A 22406-nucleotide genomic window follows, 5' to 3' on the forward strand; every position below is an offset into this window, starting at 1 on the left:
GCCAGCTGGGGCCGAAGAGACTTCGCCGAATGGCAGAAGTCCACGCATGCGCAGGAGCGTCAGCGGCTGCTGCCGTCATCCCCGCACATGAGCGGGGGGGGGGGGGGGGGGGGGCGGTCACCTCCTCATCGGCCATCGCGGAGGTCGATGGCCAACGTGGAGGGAAACGAGTGCCCCCACGGCACAGGCCCGCCCACAGATCGGTGAGCCCCGATCGCGGGCCAGGCCAGCGTGGGGGCACCCCCCCCCCCCCGTGGGCCAGGCCAGCGTGGGGGCACCCCCCCCCCCCCCCCCCGGGGCCAAATCGCCCCGCGCCCCTCCAAGACCACCGGTAAATACCTTGTTTAGTTCACGCCGGCGGGACCGGCACAACAGCAGTGGGACTTCGGCCCATCGCAGGCCGAAGAATTGCCGGGGGGGGCCCGCCGACAGGCGGGGCATGATTCCCGCCCCTGCCGAATACCCGGTGCCGGAGAATTCGGCCAGCCGATGGGGGCGGGATTCACGCCGGCCCCCGGCGATTCTCCGACCCGGCGGGGGGGTCAGAGAATTCAGCCCCAGATGCCAGCACACTGGTCTCTGGTAATATATGGAAATCGAGTAGGCATGGAAATTGGCAGACCACCTGCCATTTTTAAAAAATAAAACAAGCTACCAAACTTGTTAATAACTTAATTGTCTGCAATTGTATGTTGACCACTTGATTTTTCGAACATTGAATATAAAAAGATTTGAGAGCCTTCTATGCCAACTAAAATGAGGTAGCAGAAGGTTGGCAGACAAAATCTGCCACGAGGACATGGTTAAATGCACCAGCAGATTCTGATGGGAAGCTGGCAACATTTGTATGATTCTTAATGCTGTTTATAAAAAAGTTCATGTCTTCAAAATAATGAATAAAGACCAACTGTGAGAGAAATTTGGATTCGCAATGCTAGCAGGAGCATGGCATAATACCTTAAGACCACAAGACATAGGAGCAGAAGGAGGCCATTCGGCCCATCGGGTCTGCTCCACCATTCAATCATGGCTGCTATTTTTCTCTTCCCCATTCATAGAATTTACAGTGCAGAAGGAGGCCATTCGGCCCATCGAGTCTGCACCTGCCTTTACAAAGAGCAACCCATTCAAGCCCACGTATCTACCCTATCCCCAGCAACCCCACTTAATCATTTTGGACACTACGGGCAATTTAGCATGGCCAATCCACCTAACCCGCACATCTTTGAACTGTGGGAGGAAACTGGAGCACCCGGAGGAAACCCACGCACACACGAGAATGTGTAGACTCCGCACACACAGTGACCCGGTCGTGAATCGAACCTGGGACCCTGGAGCTGTGAAGCAATTCCGCTAACCACTATTCTACCGTGCTTCCTTCTCCTCATAACCCCTGATCCCCTAAAAAATCAAGAACCTATCTATCTCTGTCTTAAATATTTGGCCTGCGCAGCCTTCTGCGGCAAAGAGTTCCACAGATTCACCACCCTCTGGCTGAAGAAATACCTCCTCATCTCTGTTTTAAAGGATTGTCCCTTCAGTCTGTGGCTGTCCCCGAGGGTTCTAGTTTTACCTACGAGTAGAAACATCCTTTCCAGTCCACTCTATCCAGGCCTCTCTGTATTCTGTAAGTTTCAATGAGATCCCCCCCCCCCTCCTCATCCTTCCGAACTCCATAGAGTACAGAATGACAAGTCGTTCATTCCGGGGGACCCTCTCCAAAGCCAGCACATCCTTCCTTTGAGAAGTGGCCCAAAACTCCTCACGATATTCCAAATGGGATCTGACCAGAGTCTTATACAGTATGAATAGTACATTCCTGTTCTTGTATACTAATCCTCTCGACTGGAGTGCTTACATTGCATTTGCCTTCCCAACTGCCAACTGAACCTGCACGTTAATCTTAAAATAATCCTGAACTAGGACTCCCAAGTGCCTTTGTGCCCCTGATTTCCGAAGCCTTTTCACCTTTGGAAAATAATCTTTGCCTCTATTCTTCCTACCAAAGTGTATAACCACATACTTTTCTACGTTGGATTCCATCTGCCACTTTTTTGCCCACTCTCCGAGCCTGTCCTTCTGCAGCCTCTCTGCTTCCTCAGCACAACCTGACCCTCTGCATATCTTTGCATCATCTCCAAACTTGGTAACAATGCCCTCGGTTCCTTCTTCACAGTGAATAGCTGTGGTCCCTGCATAACACCACGATTCACCACTTGCCATCCTGTAAAGAACTGCTTTATCCCACTTCCTGCCAGTCAGCCAATCCTCTATCCATGCCAGCACCTTATCCCTAACACCATGGGCACTTATCCTATTTAGCAGCCTCTCGCTGACACATGACATACTAACCCACAGTGCTGATTCTTGGAACCCTCAGACCAAGGTGTTATTCACATTACTATGTGAATGAAGCTGCAAGAAATAACGAACACTATATTATTTATCATATTAACTCAAGCACTTGGGGAAAATGGGATCAAAGGCTATGGGGAGTAAGCAGGATTAGGCAATTATGTTGGATGATCAGCCACGATCGTGATGAATGGCAGAGCAGGCACGAAGGGCCAAAAGGCCTTCTCCTGCTCCTATCTTCTAGATATTATTTGATATGGCATTTAAAATGAGGTGTGCTCATAACTGCAAGTTTGGAAGGAAGCAAGGGGAAGATTTTGTGGGCAGGAAACAAGCTTCCTGTGTGATTACATTTGGCCGACCTCCTGCTGGGTGGCAGCTAATTGGCCGCAGCATTCTTTATTCGGCATGGGAGGAAGGGGGGGGGGGGGGGGGGTGAGAGTTGACCACCTGCACCCCATTGAGAAGCACGATATTCATTCCTCACCCCCATCTCCACCACCAATAAGGCTTACTACATTTCTCTCCATAATATCACACCACCACCACCATGCCAAAACCTCACCAATGCTTTCTCTGTTGGCTTTCCATTTCCACACTGTAAATTTTAAAATTCTGTTGTCAACTGCCCTCCACCCCCAACCCCAATCGCAACTCTAATTGCAGAGGCAATGTCAAATAATTTATAATGGAGTTACACTCACTAGAAACAAAGATAATGATCCAGGTAACAATGATGATGAGATTGTGAAGGAAGTTGTAACTGCATCCACAAAAACTCTATATTGTATGACAAAGATGGTCAAACATCTGGAAATTTCTCTTGTATATTTACCAGCCTCCGAAAACATCTATTTCCTGGATGGCCTTCAATCTTCTATCCCTTTTAAATTTCAGTTCATTAAAAGGTTAATTCTCTGCTGCCTGTTTCCTAACTCAGATCAAGTCCCATCTGTCATTCATCATCTCTCTGCCTGCTGACCTACATTGGCTCCCGATCTAACAATATGTCAAATTTAAAATTCTTATCCTTGTGTGTTCAAATCCCCCCTCCTCTATGTACTCAACTCTCCCTAGCTTGAATATGCTCTAACCCCACTCCTCTCTTAGAACCTGCCGTTTCTCCAGTTTTGGACTCTTGTGTGTATCCTCGGTTTTCTTTGTCCCACCATTGCCAAACTTGTCAAATTCGCCACATGCTCTAATGCCTCCCTTTACATCTCGCCGTCAAATTTTGTTTAATAATGCTCTGCATAGGTCCTTGAAATGTTTAATGATATTAAAAGCACTAAATACATGTCATTATTCGTGCTTCGGTGAAATATATCTGCAGAATTATACATCTAATTTTACTGTAAGATATACGCTCCATGAACACCAGCCCTATGGAACTGCTATTATCGCAACCAGTAATTACAACCAGAGTTACGGACAAATCCTTTATTTGAACATTCCTCCGGTAAATATGCTGTATAGAAATGCTGATGATGATAGGGGATGCTCACTGCTAATTTTGATGGAGTCTTAGGAATTTTCTTTCTTGTTTGATGTCAACCTGCTTGTAGCTCACAAGTGATGATGAACGAGGAAGTATTGATTACGTTTCACCAAAGAGCATCAGATTTCAAGTTTATCCTTTGGAGAGCTAGAAATCTCATTAGCAAAATTTTCCTGCTGATATACACAAGTAAAGACCAGCCATGGGATCGCAGCACAGTGCCTGACTTTTCTGCAGAAACCACTCTGCTGCTCTTCCAATGGAGCACTTGCATGTTGAAGTGCTACAGAATAGCATCTATCAAACACTATTATCATTCTATCGTACTCCTGGGCAAAAAATAATCTTTCTCTGACAATGCCTGCACAGAGTCAATCCTCACCCATTCAACCTCAATAGCTCTCTCTCTCTTTCTTTGTAAACTGTACTAAATATAGAATTAACTAATCCGCTATTTGACGAATGCTCCGAAAACAACTTGTGGCAGCTATTCCTCAACACAAATCTGTATGATATTTGACTGTGTCAGGCAGCTTTGCCATTAGTTAGGACTAAAGTTATGCTAACAATTTGCATTAGCTACCCTTGTAATCATAATGACTGCTTTTAAAAAGTATTTTAAAAAGAATCCTTTGATTCATCCAGAAAAAATGACATGCAGTGATTATTTAATTGGAACTGCCAGCAAGTTCTCAATTGTACAATGAATCAATAATTTTGTCGTTCAATTCAGCACATGAAGAGCTTTTAAAAAAACCTATCAAATCTATTAAAGTGTTCATTCTGAGAAAAAGACACAATGATGGGCTTTATAATGCAATAGCTAAGGATTAATGGTGGCTGACAGCAAAACATTGCTCTAGTTGCGGAGCCCAGCTGACAGCAGTGAGAGAGAGAGAGAGAAATCTCTGTTCAGCTGGCCTAAATCAGCCAAATTTACTGTCTCCTAATAATCCATCAGCGTTCTGTAATCAGCCCAAATCATCTGGCATATCATCTTTTTCATTTAATCTAGATCAGTACCCAGGCAAGATCAACTTGACAGACATTTTTAATCATTAAACATGCTCACAAATAATGCAGTTGTGGCTCCTCTTTAAGAAATAGAACATTCAGATTTTCCTCTTTCGAGTTCAGCATGCATTCTGTTCAGAGCTCTCTCTGTAATGGCAGAAGATGAAGCCTCTGCGTTGTTTCTGGAGTACCAGACACAGAAGACACAGTACATCATGTAAAATAAACTGGATAATATATTCGGGTTCATGTTGTAATCTACTTGAAAGAGTTCAAACCAAATATTGTTCGGGGTGAGTTTACATTGAGGCAGCTTTAAACTCTGAAGTGGCAAACAGTCCTCGGTCGACAACATTTTCCTTCAGATTTGGTGTAAGCAGATTTCTTGCTTTTCAAATCAATGGGGATATAAAGACAACTCTTACTTGGTACATAGAACCATAGAATTTACAGTGCAGAAGGAGGCCATTTGGCCCATCGAGTCTGCACCGACCCTTGGAAAGAACACCCTACATAACTCCACGCCTCCATCCTATCCCCGTAAAACCACCTAACTTTTTTGGACACTAACGGCAATTTATCATGGCCAATCCATCTAACCTGCACATCTTTGGACTGTGGGAGGAAACCGGAGCACCCGGAAACCCACACAGACACCGGGAGAACGTGCAAACTCCACATAGACGGTGACCCAAGGCGGGAATCGAACTTGGGACTAGCTGTGCTAGCTACTGTGTTACTGTGCTGCCCTTGGTACGCCTAACATTTTATCAACACTTTCAGATTTTCAATTCAGGAGTCATTAAACAACTTTTTTCCTGTTTGCTGTAAGCTTGAGTCTGTTACCACTCTACTTCAATTTAAAATAAAACTTTCCTTCGAGAACACTTGAATACGATTTCTGAGAAACTGTGGGCTGAGATGCATTCAACAACAAAGTAAATACCTTCAGAATAGGTCTAACAGGATACAACTCATTCCTTGGCTGTGGCATTTATACACTTCCACTGCACTTTAACTTAACAAATATTCACAGACAGCAAGAGACACAAATTACTAATGGAAGCAGAAGTGCTGTAAAAATATAATAACCAGCTGCACAGGAAACAGCCAGTATTTAGGGCAAATTGCCTGTAACAATAACTAACGGTGGACAGTTTGTTACGATTAAAACTTGCAATCTAGGAGCACGGTATGCACATATAGATAAAAGATTGTACTTGCCCAGGTCGGTACAAGAAGGCTGATAGGGCGCTCAAGCAGTGGTGGAAGGTGCTTCCCTGCAACATTCATTTCCCATATAACTGGAGGCTCTGGAGTAGAGAGCACAGACTGGCTTTATAAGTCATTTATGCAACTGGCCAGGTCATGAAAGGCCGTAGTTTTTTTTATCCAAGGTAGAAAGCAAATGAGAGTGTGTCCTCAAGAGAGGGAGAGCAAGGCTGGCTCAGACTGCTCTGATTTGAGGCAGAGGAAAATTGATGAGATTGTCCCTTGCTGCCACCAGGATGGCGTCAGAGCACTTTAAATTGACGGAGGTTAGTTTTGTCTACAGGCTAGTAAAGAGCGAGAGAGAGAGAGATGAGGGAGAACAGTCGTCCAGCGCTCTACAAGTTCATTAACTCCTGAAGGTAGGTTGATGGTAGCTGTATCGTCGCTCTGACAGCTGTGTGCTTATTTTGTACTGTGCTCTGCATGTAGTGCAGGTTTTTACTGCAGCAAGTTACTTCTCCACCTGCTGGTTGTTAAAGAACACCTCCCGTGGATGAGTACATATTATTATTTCATCTTTTCTTGAGCTCCAGCCAGACAGAGATTTTAAAGGACCAGTTGTATTGGGAGGGCCTAAGCAGCACGGACATCAATAACTCATTTGTAAACATGGCACATGCCCCTTTGATCTTGCTTACAACTTGCCGCTTACATCTTTGGGAGGAGAAGATGGTGGGTGCAGGGTGAAGCATTACATAATCAATATGTAACGCACAGCATTCGACATTGCAGTTTGTTAGCTTGTGGGCTAGCATAAAATCTTTCTTTTTCTGCACATAAAATGTTCTTGAATGCTCATAGATTGCTGATTTGACCAGGTTAACAATGATTAGATCTCCTGTATGGAGGACTCATTGTTATTTGCACTTGTGAATCAGTTGCTGGCTTCATTGCTCTTTACAAAGTAGATGCAAAGTGGAAGGGCTTGCAGAGAATATTTATGAGCTTTAATGACAGAACAATGTTAAAAGAAATGCTCTGAGATGAGAAGTCACGTGCCCCCCCCCCCCCCTCTCTCAACTTATACCAACCAAAAACTAAAGATTTAAAGCATCTGCAACTTTCACATCATGTGATCAGTGAGAGGGAAAATACAACAATGAGCACCAGGGTTGCAAGATAAGACCCGTCACCTTCTCAGACAGCTAATGATGGACAATAAATGCAGATCCTGCCAGCGAAGCTCACACATTTACAAAAAAGAGCCACTCACAGACATGAGACCAAACATGCAGGAACACAGTGCTTCTTTAAAGAGGAAATAACACTTCAATGCAGGGCTTAGGCAGGAAAGGGCAGCACTGAAAACTCAGCTCCAGAACTGCACTGATTGCCTGGGAGTTTGTGCAGATGTATCCATGACAACGGTTTCTTTCCAATTTTAATTTCTTACTAACACTTTGTAGCTTGCAGTCAATATTCTTATGCCTCGATCTACGGAACAGGATTCCTTCAAAACCTGAGATGATACCTGGGTCATTTTGGACTGAATTTTACCTCGGGACATGCTGACAGTGGGATCACCTCAGCAATTTTCCTGGACCAACCTCCTAATGAAAGGATTGTCCAAATTAAGACAGCATGCTGGCTCCCAATGCTGCTGGCTCCAACCACATGATTGGCAGCTGTGAAGCCTTAGTAGCCTGTCCAGAAGTCGTGGTCACTACTGTGCAGGTCGAGGTTTGAGAGTTAAGTACAAATGAATTATTGAGGACGCCAAGCAGGCAGATGCCTATGATCAGAAGGGACCCTCTTCAAATGGTCCACTGGGGCTTCAAAGGTTGCCTCTTTCTCTTCTTTGGGGGTTGGAGGCTTCAGTCTCAATGGCCCCCAGGACTGGCAGAGGGAGGCTGCCCCCATGAAGCTGGCAGCATCCACGTTGCGGGGTGTCACGAGTTGCTGGTAAAATGCCAACGGTATTGAGATATCCCCCCTCAAAGGGAATTTAATTTCTTAAATTGGATACCCATCGTCATGTGGCAGACTGCAGACCAGTCTCCCGGCCCACCACTGAAAAACCTCTATGGCAGTGAAACTGTGTCTGTGAGCTCTCCCAACACTGCTGCTCGTTATTTTACTGGCCCCACCCCCTCTTAAGCCTGCCGTAAAGGAGCTGGTAAAATTCAGACCATTTACTCTAAAAGCTTGAAAGAATGTCTCATCATAATGTGTAATACAAGTACTGTTTAATTATTTTTTTAAATTGGCATGGGATTATTCAAATTTTTTAATTGACATGCACGGTGGCACAGTGATTATCACTGCTGCCTCACAGGGTTCTTTTCCAGCCTCGGGTGAATTTCTGTGTGCAGTTTGCATGTTCTCCCAGTGTCTGCGTGGGTTTCCTCCCACACTCAAAAGATATACAGGATAGGTGGATTGGCCAGGCTAAAATTGCTCCTTAGTGTCCAAAGATGTGCAGGTTAGGTGGAGGTCGAAGGGGAGTGGGCCTAGGTAGGGTGCTCTTTCGGAGGGTCGATCAGCCCAATGGCTTTCTGCAGTGTCGGGATTCTATGGAATAATAAATCGGCTGCCGTTATTTCTGTTAGAACACCAGGGGGAGCACTTCCTACACATGCTCAGTTGCAGGCTCAGCATCATTGTCAGTGTTAGCTGCTGCATTAAAACAAACAAGTTGGCTTGACACAGACAAACAAGGTTCACGTTTCCCATTTATGGGTCTTTGGAGTCCTTTTTGCAAGGTTTTGTATCCATTTTATCTTTCGTTTGTCAACAGTATCCTCTGTAGAATATGCTTCTGACCAGTGAATCAAGAATCTCAACAAATAGATTTCCAATTTCCAATGAATTAAGAGAATGTGGAGAATGGATTGTAATTTTTTTTTGTAAAAATCAATAAATCATTTTTCAAATAAAATGCAGAGGGAGAAATGTATTATCCCACAAAGGATTCAAAACAATCCTGTGGGATTAAGAATCCGATAACTGAGTTACCTGGACCATAAGGGACTCCCTTCACAAAGCCTTAATATACTGGGGGATAAATGGAATTGAAATAAACTAATTAATTTTGTTTATGTTCATGGTCTGATTTGCTATGGATTGTGGCAAGTTAACTGATGTTCTATGTCGGTGGCTTGACTCCTCTGAAGGTGCGACTGTTACTCTACCTTGATATCCTTGCAGAGCTGTAATAATACATCCATGCCAATCGCAGTACTAACATTCATTCAATGGTGATGTATGCCTTACAGCAACTTCACAAAACAAAATTTAAAAAAGTAAATAGAAATAGAAAGTGCTGGAAACCTCAGCAGGTCTGGCAGCATCTGTAAAGAGAGAAACAGGGTTAATGTTTTGAGTCCATAATGATCTTCTATAGAACTGTCATGAAATAATTTCATGTAGTACTTTGGGTACAGGAAAATTCCATCCTGCCAGTGTCAGGAACAGTTACACATGAGCTGGGGACTGCAGTGCGGGTTGAGTGCGTGTGCAACTGTTCTTGCCACACTTCCGGTCAGTGGCAGGTCGGCAATGGACCAAATTCACCATTAGCTCACATGTCTGTTATTAGTAGCATTATTATTTAAGCATTCTGCTTCCAGATAAATTCCTTCACAGCTATTTTTGCTGTGGTCGTAGATCCAGAACCATTATGCCGGATATGCCATTGTTGTAATATACCTCTAAGGCATGGCAGCATGCCATTATTTTACAGGGGTATCTGTAATCCAGCTCGAGTTTCACTTTAGCCTGGAGCACAGCACAGACACATAGCTCTGCAGCCCTGACGACCTCAAACTTATTGTCCGTGTTTATCTATTCATTCATGCCTAGAATTAATAAATGATCCACAACATGTTTGCACAACATTCTTATAAGTGATTGGTGCCTTTATTTTATTATAACACACTTGACAGTTACCTCTGTTAGCTATCATATTTTCTGTTTACAACCTCTCATACAGTATTATTTGGATTATAGAGATTCATATAAATTAAATTGCACTATTCAAAAGTGACATTTTTGCCACAACGGGGTACCTAAAAGTATCCCGGTTATTACTAGTATTGAAGCCTATTGTTTGGAATGTAGTCTGTCCTGCTATGCAGCTGTGAGAGCACCAGCAAAAGCCAATGGAATCCTTGTTGATATAGTCCTGATGCTATTGGGGCCTCAAAGTTATTTTAGCTTGGTGGCCTGAAGAAAAAAACACTGTGGATTTCCTGTGAGGTGAGACAGAGGGAATAAAACCTGGGATCCAAAGAGTCCTAAACAGGTGCTGTTTTTGTTGACTTTCTCTGTCGGGTCAGGAGGATCATCTGTGTTCCACTGCAGGGTTCTTCAAGGAAGACTCATGTTATAACCCAACTGGAGGCCACAGTGTTTGCAATCTCAGAGTCCGTGTGGCCTCACCTGAGAATGATCTCCCTAGATGAGGGGGTGGAGCAACCCCTTTAGCCAGCGGCCTCTGGACATGAATATCCTGGCAGTGTGGGCAGAGCACGGGAGATCCTTCAGGGAGTAGGAGGTGTAAAATAATAGGTAAAATAACTTGAGTTTTTCTCACAGCCATCGCTTCCCTGTGGTCGCTCACCTGGAACTTTACACTGGTAATGAGGGTAAAGTGGAGCTGCAAGGCATGCCATTTCCTCCAGACCATGTCCACCTCGAACAGGCCTCAGGGGGGCCTCCATCCAGGCTGCGGGTATTCCACAAATCAAAAGTTAGAGGCCTTTGACGCTGAGTCGAGTGACTAGACCCAATACATTTAGCTAATGCGCTACTTTATTTTATCAACAACACTGTAGGCGACGTGAGACAAATGGTGACCCTCCTTGCAATCTGTGAGGCAGACACCTACAGCATCATCAAGAGTTTAACTTTCCCAGAATTGCCCGACTCCTGCCTGTTTGTGGAGTTAGTTCCTTGATAAGTAACCATTTTGATTCTAAACTGCCGCTGATAATCCGCCATTTTCGTTTTCACATAGCCGCCCAAAACCAGGTAGAGTTATTGTCCCACTTCTTGGCCAGTTTACGAAAACTCACCGAGTTCTGCAAATTCAGCCCAACCTTATCTTAGATGGTCAGAGACCAGTTCGTCTGTGGCATCCGCGATGCAGCAATACAAAAACACTTGCTGGGGAAACATGTCTCGATTTGAAGAAGGCAACCAATATGTCCTTGTCCCAGGAGAGTGCAGAGCACGATGTCCAGGAGCTTCACGGATTGGCCGTCCATAGCATAGTGCGCCCAGCTGGAGGTGGAGCACTCCCTCCCCGTGCTGTTGTTCAGGACTCCGCCATTGGGGACACACTCCTCAAGGCCAGGACCAGTGTCAGCATTTTCTGGTGAGTGATGCCATCACCCCCCCATGCCGGAGACTCCTGGGAACATAGGAAGAACCTAGAGGACGTATTATGTCAGTTGGAGGCAGTCGGGGTCCGCCTATGGTTTGTAAAGTGAGCACTTTACGCAAAATAAATGGTCTACTTAGCTTACAGGGTAGACCGGAATGGCTTTCACTCAGTGGATGACAAGGTATGAGCAATCTGGGAGACGCCCATGCCAAAAGAGCCCACTGAACTCTGCTCCTCTTTGGGCCTAATAAACTATTACGGCAAGTTCATTCCAAATTTGGTGATCGTGCTGGCCCCACCGCATCTGTTACAAAAGAAGGGCGAACGATGGTTTTGCGACTCACTGCAACAGATGGCTTTCGACGAGGTGAAGCAGCGGCTACCATCTTCTCATCTGCTGACAAGCCCTTGTTGTTAATCTGCGATGACTCGGCTTACGGCATCGGGGCTGTTCTGCTCACTGAATGCATGATGGAATGGAACGGCCTACTTCACTTGCTTCACGCACCTTGGTGGCAACAGAGCGGAACTACGCACAAATTGAAAACAAATGACACTGGTGTTGGTTTTCAGGGAGAAGCGATTCCACCAGTACATATACAATTACGGCTTATAGAGACCACAAGCCCCTGTTGGGATTGCTCAAGGAGGATAGGGCAATCGCCCCATGACTTCTGCCCACATTCAGCTCTAGGTGCTGCTGCTGGTGGCATATGAATATGTGTTGGAACTTCGTCCAGGATCGAAGATTCCACCCGCGGCTGCCTTCAATCGACTCCCGTTGCCCACCAGCCTGCCACATCAGACGGGTTAATTGCAGCCTTGCACTTTATGGACTCCTTGCCAGTTATGGTAGCTCAGGTGAAGGTATGGATGCAAATTGACCCATTGTTGGCCAAGGTCCGCCACATAGTGCTGTACAGGGCCCAGCATCACGCTCTCCTGGAGGATCTGTGCACATTCAACATGAAGGTGGCCGAACCCAATGTGGTGGATGACATCCTGCTGTGTAGAGTCTCTAAAATGAAGATGTTGGCTCGGCTCGGAGTTATATATGGTGGCCTGAAATAGACACAGATATCGAGACTTTAGCAAAACAATGTACATGGTTGCAAGAGCACCAGAAGCTACCCCTTTCCAGCTCCACTCCAACCATGGGAGTGACCGGGCCGCCTACTCGACCATTGTGGATTTTGTGGGACCCTTTCAAGGAGCCATGTATCTAATTATCATGGACACTCACTTGAACTGGTTGGTTGTCTACCATATGACCATGGCAACATCGCGAGCCACTACTGAGTGGCTCAGACAAACTTTTAGTGTTCACAGGCTTCTCGGAGTGTTGGTATTGGACATTGGCACAGCTTTTACAAGTGTTTTACATTTTACATTTACAAATACAGCTTTTACATTCCCTGACTTTCTGATGCAAAACGGGATCCGCGACGTACGGACTACACACCCATCATTCAACGGATTGGCCGAATAGTAGTGCAGACATGTAAGCTCGCCACGCGAAAAGAGACCTTTGGTTCTCCGAAGATCTATCTGGCCTGTTTCCTTTTCTATTACCGGATCACATCACATGCCACCAGAATTGTTGATGGGTCGTCAGTTGCACATGCGGTTGAACCTCGTTCTGCCAGACATTGGGGAAAAGAACCGTCCCAGCAGGAACACGCTGAAACATAACAATCCAAACCCATCTCGGAATATTTAGTGGCCGATCCGGTCCTCACTCAAAATTTTGTTCACGGGTTTTGTGGATCTCCGGGGCAGTGGAAAGGCGATCAGGGCCGGTCTTGTACTCCATACGAGTACAAAGAAAAGAATTGACCAGCTATGTAGTCCAACTCTGCAGCCAAACCTTACAGGTCTCCGAAGACAGATCAAAGCTCCCACGGCCGATGGTGCCCCTTCCTCCAGAGCAGCCACCAGCAATACCGAATGAGGCGGATGTGTCGACTTATCCGACCCACAATCAGACATGGAGACTTTGCCAACAGCAGTTGAAATGGGTCCAGTAGTGACCGCCGGGCCAAGCACAGTGCAACCACCCAGACGTTCGGCCCGCAAACGTTGCTCCCCGGTTCGATACACCCCTCCGGACACAGAACAGTGGCCTTTTGCGAGACAGCCCAGAACAAAGTAGGAAAAGGATCTCCCCCCCCCCCTCCCCTACCCTCCAAAGTCTACCCCTGGGGCCGAGCGCGGGAGAACCCTTCGGGGAGTAGGAATTGTAATATAATAGGTAAAATAAACTTGAGTTTTCCTTACAGTCAGGACCACTTCTATGTGGTCCCTTACCTGGAACATTACAGCTCAGTTTTCCCATACCAAGGACTCACCTCCCACATTCCAATTCCAATTCTCTTCCCACCCCCAATGGATACACAAAGGCAGATTTTTATCTGTTTCCATAGCTAGTTATTCTTGGAACAGATCACTAGTCTAGTGGGCTTAAAAATAATAATCTTTATTAGCGTCACAAGTAGGCTTACATTAACACTGCAATGAAGTTACTGTGAAAATCCCCTAGTCGCCACATTCTGCCGCCTGTCCGGGTACACTCAGGGAGAATTCAGAATGTCCAATCCACCTGACAGCATGACTTTCGGGACTTGTGGGAAGAAACCGGATCACCCGGAAGAAACCCGTGCAGACACAGGGAGAACGTGTAGACTCCGCACCGACTCAAGCCGGGAATCGAACCTTGGAGCTGTGAAGCAACAGTGCTAACCACTGTGCTACCGTGGCACATCTCCACATCAAAGTTTGGCTAACCAGGAGTCCCTCCTCCACTTATCACCAGCCATTGGCATATTGGAAGGATTTACAGGTTGACACACTCAACCTGTTTGACTGTGTTATGAACATAACATCCTTGGCCATCAAGTCCTGGGGTAGGACTTTAACCCAGAGCTTTGAGCTCAGAGGCAAGACATTATCCACCATGCCATGCCATAGGACAACCTACCTCCCACACTAGCAGTTCCTAAATGCAACAACCCAAAAGAGGACAACCAATTCTGATACCACCATCCATTTGGTGCAGGCAGGTGGATTCTGGCCATCTGTTGGAAAAAAAACCCATTACAATTGGGCACAGATTTCCGAATCTGGACCAGGTAATTGCATATACAGAATTACACCCAACTTCGACTCTTTGTGGCCTGCAGATAGCCATCATAACTGATGACATTATTATCTTGGCATCTGGATAAAGCAAGGTATACTGAAAATCTGAAAGTTTAAGGCTCCCGAAGGAACTCCTGCAGTGATGTCCTGGAACGAGGAAGACTGACCTCCAAGTTCCACGTTTTGCTTGGCCAATTGTTGCCTTGAATCACTCTTGCTTCCCCTCTTGAGTTCAGCTCTTTTGCCCATATGTGCACTGGCTCTGCTGCTGCACTGATTGAAATTAGCCAAGTCACCAGGCACCAAGAATTGAATCTTGTAACCTTTGTCATTGAGTCAGCCTCTGAGTAAACTCGGCGCGTTACCAGAGGACCCTGCAGAGATATTCACCCAGTCTGCTTATTTTTGGCATGTACTAAATATTACAGAAGTGGCTTCAAGGACTTTCAAGAGCCTTCCATATTCAGTTGGACACCTTGTTCAATAGCAGGTACCTTAAAAGAACACAGGGAAAACAATGGGGCCTGTTGTAAGTCCCGTGGCCACAGGGAAAGCAGTGGAATTTGCAGAAACACTGCTCCTCTGGTAAGAAATGAAATTACTTTTCTATTATGATCTCCGTGTTTAATCTAAATCTCCTCACACGCACTGACCCTCAGTTCAGTCAATATCATTTTGTCTGTAACTTGTTCACCTGAATAATTTCTCCCTTTAAGTCACCTCCTCACTTTGTATTTTATTACCCTGGTCAGGAAGGATGGGCACTGATACCATCAACATCAAAGACCTCTTTCAAATACTGTGAAAACAGGCAGTGTTGGTTGGAAGCCTCCAATTGCACTGAAAACTTGCACAATACCATATTTGTGATGCTTCTAAAACATGGTTGTAGTTTATATGAATTTTGAAATAGAATTTTAAAAGATACAGCACGAGAGGGTAATGACAAACACAGTTCAATTCATCCCATGTGATATCAAGAAATGGCTGAAGACAATGAATACTGCAAAGCCTATGGGCCCTGACAATATTCCGGAAATTATATGGAAGATTGTGCTCCAGAACTTGCCGCACCTCTGACCAAACTGTTCCACTACAACTACAACACTGGCATCTACCCGGAAATGTGGAAAATTACCCAAATGTGTCCTGTACACAAGCAGCAGAACAAATCCAAGCCAGCCAATTGACACCCCATCAGTCTACTCTCCATCATCGGCAAAGTGATGGAAGGTGTCATCCACAGTGCCATCAAGCAGCACTTACTCAGCAATAACCTGCTCACTGACATTCAGTTTGGGATCCACCAGGGTCACTCAGCTCCTGACCTCATTACAGCCCTGGTTCAAACATGGACAAAATTGCTGAACTCCAGAGGTGAGGTGAGTGACTGCCCTTGACATGAAGGCAGCATTTGATCGAGTATGGCATCAAGGAACCCTAGAAAAACCTGAGTCAATGAGAATCAGGGGAAAAGGTCACCAATGGTTGGAGTCATAGCTGGCACAAAGGAAGATGGTTGTGGTGGTTGGAGATCAGTCATCTAAGTCCTAAGACATCACTGCAGGAGTTCCTTAGGGTAGTACCTTTGGTCCAATCTATCATCAATGATCTTCCTTCAAACATAAGTTCAGATGTGGGGATGTTTGCTGATGCCTGCACCATGTTCAGAACAATTTGAGACTCCTCAGACACTAAAGTACTCCATGTGCAAATGTCTCAAGACCTGAATAGTATCCAGGCTTGAGTTGACAAATGGCAAGTAATAGTCATGTCACATAAGTGTCGGGCAATGACCATCTCCAATAAGAGTGAATCAAACCATCGTCCTTGACATTCGATGACATTACCATCACTGAATCCCCCACAATCAATATCCTGGGGATTACCATTGACCACAAACCAAACTGGACTAGCAATATAAATACAGTTGCTACAAGAGCAGGTCAGAGGCTAAGAAGACTACAGCAAGTAACTCATCTCCTGACTCCCCAAAGCCTGTTCACCATCTACAACACTCAAGTCAGGACTCAGGTCCAATGCCGGTATCTCCACATCAAGTCAGGAGTGTAGTGGCATACTCACCACTAGCTGGATGTGTGCAGCTTCATCAACTCAAGAAGTTCAACACCATCCAGGACAAAGCAGCCCGCTTTACTAGCGTCCCTTCCACAAGCATTTGCTCCCTCCACCACCGATGCACAATGGCAGAAGTGAGTCACCTACAAGAACCACTGAGAACTCACCAAGGCTCCAGAGGCAGCACCTTCCAAGCCCATGCCCACTACCATTTAGAAGGATAAGGGCAGCAGAGACCTGGGAACACCACCATAACCTGGTAGTTCCTCTCCAAGTGACTCACCACCCTGACTTGGAAATATATCACCGTTCCTTCACTGTCGCTGGGTCAAAATCCAGGAACCCCAACCCCTAATAGTACAGTGGGTGCAAACACGGCACATGGACTACTGTGATTCAAGAAGGCAGCTCACCAGCACCTTGTCAAGGTCAATTAGGCATGGGTAACAAATGTTGGCTAGCCAGCAAAGCCCAAATTCTGTAAAAATGAGAAAAATAATCATAGAATCATGGAAGGTTACAGCTCAGGAAGTGACCCCTCTATAAAGACAGTCTTTTCAAACATATCATTAATTTGTTGTAATTATCTTAAGTGAGCATCTGCCTCTTCCATATTGGTAACCTGCCAGCCAAGCTAATCTATTTACTTTGTAATCTTAATAACTCTGACAATCACTATTAAGACACCATTTACGCTTCTTAGCTTCATCGTGACAAGCTTTAGATTGTCAAGTGTCACTTCAAAATTACCACTCTTTCCTAGTAACCCCTTCCATCACTTTGCTGATGATGGAGAGTAGACAGCGAGAGTGTCAATTGGCTGGTTTGGATTCGTCCTGCTGCTTGTGTACAGGACACATTTGGGTAGATGCCAGTGTTGTAGTGGAACAGTTTGGCTAGGGGCATAGCAAGTTCTGGAGCACAATCTTCACTATTATTTCCAGAATAATGTCAGGGCCCATAGTCTTTGCAGTATTCATTGCCTTCAGCCATTTCTTGATATCACATGGATGAATTGTATTGTCTAAAGAATGACATGCTTGGGACCTCTGGAGGAGATCAAGATGGGTCATCCACTCGGCACTTCTGGCTGAGCTTCAAACATGGAACAAAGGAGAGGTGAGGTGAGAGTGACTGCACTTGATATCAAGGCAACATTTGACTGAGTATGGCTTTAAGGAGCCCAAGTAAAACTGGAGTCAATGGGGATCAGGAGGAAAAATTTTAACCGATTGGAGTCATACCTGAAACAAAGAAAGATGGTTATAATAGTCGGAATTCAATCACCTCAAGTACAGGACATCGTAGTGTCCTAGTCCCAACCATGACCTATGACCTTCAACAATGACCTTCCAACATAAAGTTAGAAGTGGGGATGTTTGCTGATGACTGCTCAATATTCAGCATCATTCAAAACTCCCCACAATATCTCATCTGTGGTCTAACCAGATTTTATAAAGATGAACCAAGACCTCCCAGCTACTATATAAATATATTATACAGATGTTGCACCTGAAAGTCACCTTTTATTAGTTGACGACTTCACTGAACCCCAAGAAATTCAAAGGAAAATTAAATTAATGTCAAAGGCTCCTTATCTGCATGTAATTCTGAAGTTAAGTGGTGTCTTCATTGGCCACCCATCTGCATTAAAAATCCCACTGACACTGAGCACGTTATGTGCATGCAGCCGAACATGCCTTGGTTAAACCTGAAAGTGGGCACTTTGGATTAGTGTTGTAGCCACACGTCATTTCTCTCTGATTTCAAGTGCATAGGTATCCAACTTACCTGTTCTTCCACATTAGAATTCACACTTCAGCTTTGCAACATTTTGTATAGCCTAAGTATTGCCACTCGACCAGGATGAATAACATAAATGTATTTTCCTTAAATAGTCAAAACTGTATTTTCCTTAAATATTCAAAACTGTACCTGTGATTTGTCAAAAGCCAAGGCACGTGAAACTATTTTCCTGTTTTCACTAGAGATGTTTATCAATGCTTCAAAAATGTCAATTGGATTTTTGAAGGGTTCGACCGACCATTCACTGGCAGTGGGATTCTCTGGCCCCACCAGATATGCAGCCCTACCCACGGGTTTCCCGGCCGTGTGGGTTGGCTTCAATGGGAATTTCCATTGGCGGCAGCGGGAATAGAGAAACCCTCCACCAGCAAACAGTGCATGCTGGGAGGCGGGAGAATCCCGCCAAATATAAATAACCAGCGAGAATTACGTGGGACCATCTCCATTTCAGCACTATTGTTGTAGTTATTAAATGTCGCGTATTCTGTTTGCATAGCTTACTTTTCACAAGCTTGCCTTCACAAAAGCAGAAAGACTTCTCAAATGAGAAGCAGTCTTTCAAGGAAATTATGCTTTGCCTATGGAACAACTGTCACTGTCCTTCAGGAATAATTCATTATGCAAAGTGCTTGAGGATACTTTGATATGGTAAGGAACTATATATGTGCAAATATTATCATAATTGCCATTATAGGAGAATTCATTTAAAGAGTTGTAGTACATCAGAGTGTAACTTCTTAAGAATTAATGAAATGCTGAAAGTTTTCAAAGAGTTTAATTTACTCTCAGTGTGCTGAGGGAGTGAAATAAGAATAAATTGTAACTTAGGTCAGACTGCAATGCCAGTTGCACCTAATTTTACTTAGCAGGATATCTTTGAGCGATATTACATTAATGCAAACACAGAAGAGTTAAAAATCCAATCACAAATGCTATGCAATTGATGTTTGACCATCAACGTTGGTAAGGAAGTGTTAGAAATGAAACAGTAGCTTTGGAGTGAGTACGTTTAAAACATTAGGAAGCAGGCAGATTGCAGAAAGATGATGTTGCCTGCTCATTTCCTGCAGATTCTAGCCAATAACTTGAGGAGGAACAGGGATAGCTTTTTGTGGGTTTAAAGAGGTTCCCATGTATTAGCCTCTAAGAACTACCACAGCCATGTTCTGTGTCCCCTCCAGGGAGTGCCTGGAATATACTGGCTGAAGTCCAACCTCATTATACTAATGACCCCAAGACGAGAACACTGGCAGGATCTGGGGAGAAATTCTACTCTATCAGATGCAGCATGATTGTACAAATTGCAATAATTAGACCAGAATCTTTAGTCAAGGTAAAATATATGGTGATCTGTTCAGCCAATCAATGTATTTCATGTGTTTTGTTGCCCAAATTAAACCTATCTAATCACATACCTGACACAGTTACATTCCAACATTTGCAACATGAAAATAACAATTTATTTCAGAGCTTGTTTCCAACACATGAACTTAGTGCACTCTTTCATTGACCACCATATTAACTGGAGGTCTTACAACAATTGGAGGTGAGGTGAAAAGGGGAGGTTCGTTGTTCAAGAAAAGTCCAAGACATTTGTATGAGGCCCAGAGGAGATTCCCTGACCCTCCTATTCCGCAGAAAATTTTGGAAAATAAATTGAAAAACCTTCTGGGCCTCTTTTGGGCAAGATCCAGTTCCTTGATAGAGGAGGCAATTTGGCTGTCCCTGTCCCCCACAACATAACACCATTTATAACGTCACCCTCAACCCACCATCCCCAACTACAACACTCTTCTTCCTGCTGTCATGTTACAGTATCTTTAAGAAATGGATGTTTATCAAATAGCTGTAGTGGATGTACCTTTAAGAAATGGGTGTTTATCAAAATGCTGCAGTGATGTCAGAGTGTGGGTGGAGCTGAGCTGTTTGTCTTTCACTTTCATTTTTGAACTGGCAGCTACAGTGTGTGTTCAGTTTTGTTTTCCTTGTGGATAGCTGCAGGCAAAGCAAGCAGCTGTATAATGATCTCTCTCTACAAGCTACAGAATGTCTCCAGCTCATTTGAGGATTTCAAAGTAATACCTTTTTCTGTAGAGAATTTAAACCTGCTGTCTTTCTTTGAAAACGGTTTAACATATGGATGTTGTGAGGAAAGATTACAGGTTACTTATAGAGTACTGTATTCTTTGGGGGAAAGTATTTGAGTTGATAGTTGCTGAGATGTTTACTGTGTGTTTATAAAATGTTAACTGGATTCATATAATAAACAATGTTTTGTTTTAAAAGTACTTTAGATCTCTGTTGCATCACACCTGTAGACTGGTCCCTTGTGCTCCCCATAACCAAAATCTATTAAAAGGTATGGTTCAGGTGAACTCCATGATACACTTTGAGGTTCTGTCCTGCAGCAGAGCTAACCACAGTGCCCTGAACCTGGCTACTGCTGCTTGCTCCTGGTAAGCCATCTCCCTCAACAATAGCCAAAACGATATACCTGCTTTGGAGGGAGATGACCCAGGGGACTCATGCATTGCCTTCCTACTCTTCCTCTGCCTGGTAGTTGTCTTGTTATGCTCTTGGCGTAGCATAAGCGGCTTCCTTGATGTTCACTCTGACAAAGGAAGGTTCAGACGTGGAGATACCTTCAACACGTTTATTGAACTATTTACAATTATCCTACTCGGGTTCGCCACTACTGTTAATCCTTCTATAGCTACTCAGACTGACAAACCAGTCTGCTACAATCCACGTGGTGGGTGTAATGTTGAATCAACCCTGTGTCTGTACTCACTGAGTATCTCCACTGGAAAGAGGAAGATCATGTGTGCTGTGTCCTTTATATATGGGTTGGTGTAATGTCCTCCTGGGGTAGTGTCACCTGTGTGTGTATCGTGAATGCCCATTGGTTGTGTCCTATCTTACTGGCCTATTGGTTGAGTGTCTGTGTGTCATGTCTCTGGTTCTCCCTCTAGTGTCTAGCTAGTCTACGTGTACTTACATTAACCCCTTGTGTATCTACAGTGATGCATATCACCACAGTAGTCACCCATTTCCTTTCTCCTTCAGTACTCTTTATCTGCAGTATGACCAACTCGCTATACCTGCTATCCACGACTCCCTCAGCATCATGGATGCTCCAAAATGAGTCCATCTGCAGCTCCAGAGTGGTCACGCGGTCGAACAGGAGCTGTAGCTGGACACATCTCTTGCACATGAAGGAGCCAGGGACAGTGAACACGTCCCTGAACTCCCACATCGCACACGAGGAGCTTGACATGGGTCTGTGATCTCCTGTCTTGTCTAAACCCTTAAGTTAATTTAGAACAACAACCACAATGTCAAGAGAAAAAGAGAAAAAATGCCTGTCACTTACCTGCAGGTCGAGGAAACTGAGTCTGGCTTGCTACCCTCCAGTAAATGTGGGAAGAAAAAAAAAACAAACACAAAACAAAACTCTCACCTTACAAAATGTAGCTCAGAATCTACCTGGGCTGGGCAGGAAGTGGGTGGTTTAACCAACCATCATATCCCCCTCCCCCCGCCAAATGCACCTGACGAACGTTTGGATGGGTAGGGGGATGGGATCCAGTCCATTGACTTGGATCCAGTCCATTGACCATCTCCACAGATGCTGCCTGGCCTGCTGAATGGTTTCAGCATTTATTTTAGAGTGCAAATACCTACATCAGATTGCTTTCATCTGACTGAAAAAGATAGATTAACATTTCAGGCAGAAACGTCAAGTAGGAATGTATTTCTGGTGTCAGATTCAACCCCACCATGTTCCTATTTTGTATGAAACATTGCCTACTATGTTTCATACAAAATAGGACACATTAAATCTGAATTTTAAAAAAAAATAGTTTCAGAAAGTATCGGAGGTCCATGAAATGTTGGACACATAGTTCTACTAATGCT

The 22406-nt window shown here is 44.6% G+C and overlaps 1 protein-coding gene and 1 long non-coding RNA gene across 6 annotated transcripts in view; one reads left to right on the forward strand and one right to left on the reverse strand.

Moving 5' to 3' along the window:
- The window catches only part of sntg2 (syntrophin, gamma 2), a 1464242-nt gene that overhangs the window by 668599 nt on the left and 773237 nt on the right, over nt 1–22406 (reverse strand). For 2 of the 5 annotated variants that reach the window (XM_038800368.1, XM_038800364.1), the window contains exon 1: nt 6092–6329. The exons of the other annotated variants lie outside the window; for them this stretch is intronic. In XM_038800368.1, coding sequence (XP_038656296.1) covers nt 6092–6160 — 69 coding nt within the window. In that variant the 5' untranslated portion in view covers nt 6161–6329. Of the gene's footprint in view, nt 1–6091; nt 6330–22406 lie in introns of those variants that run through there. 5 annotated transcript variants of the gene reach the window in all.
- LOC119967610 overlaps nt 6432–22406 on the forward strand; it is a 354928-nt gene continuing 338953 nt past the window's right edge. Inside the window, exon 1 of the long non-coding RNA XR_005461024.1 lies at nt 6432–6498. This is a non-coding gene — a long non-coding RNA (uncharacterized LOC119967610). The remainder of the gene's footprint in view (nt 6499–22406) is intronic.

The sequence above is a fragment of the Scyliorhinus canicula genome, chromosome 6 (genome assembly GCF_902713615.1).
Source record: "Scyliorhinus canicula chromosome 6, sScyCan1.1, whole genome shotgun sequence".
Classification (NCBI taxonomy): Eukaryota; Metazoa; Chordata; class Chondrichthyes; order Carcharhiniformes; family Scyliorhinidae; genus Scyliorhinus; species Scyliorhinus canicula.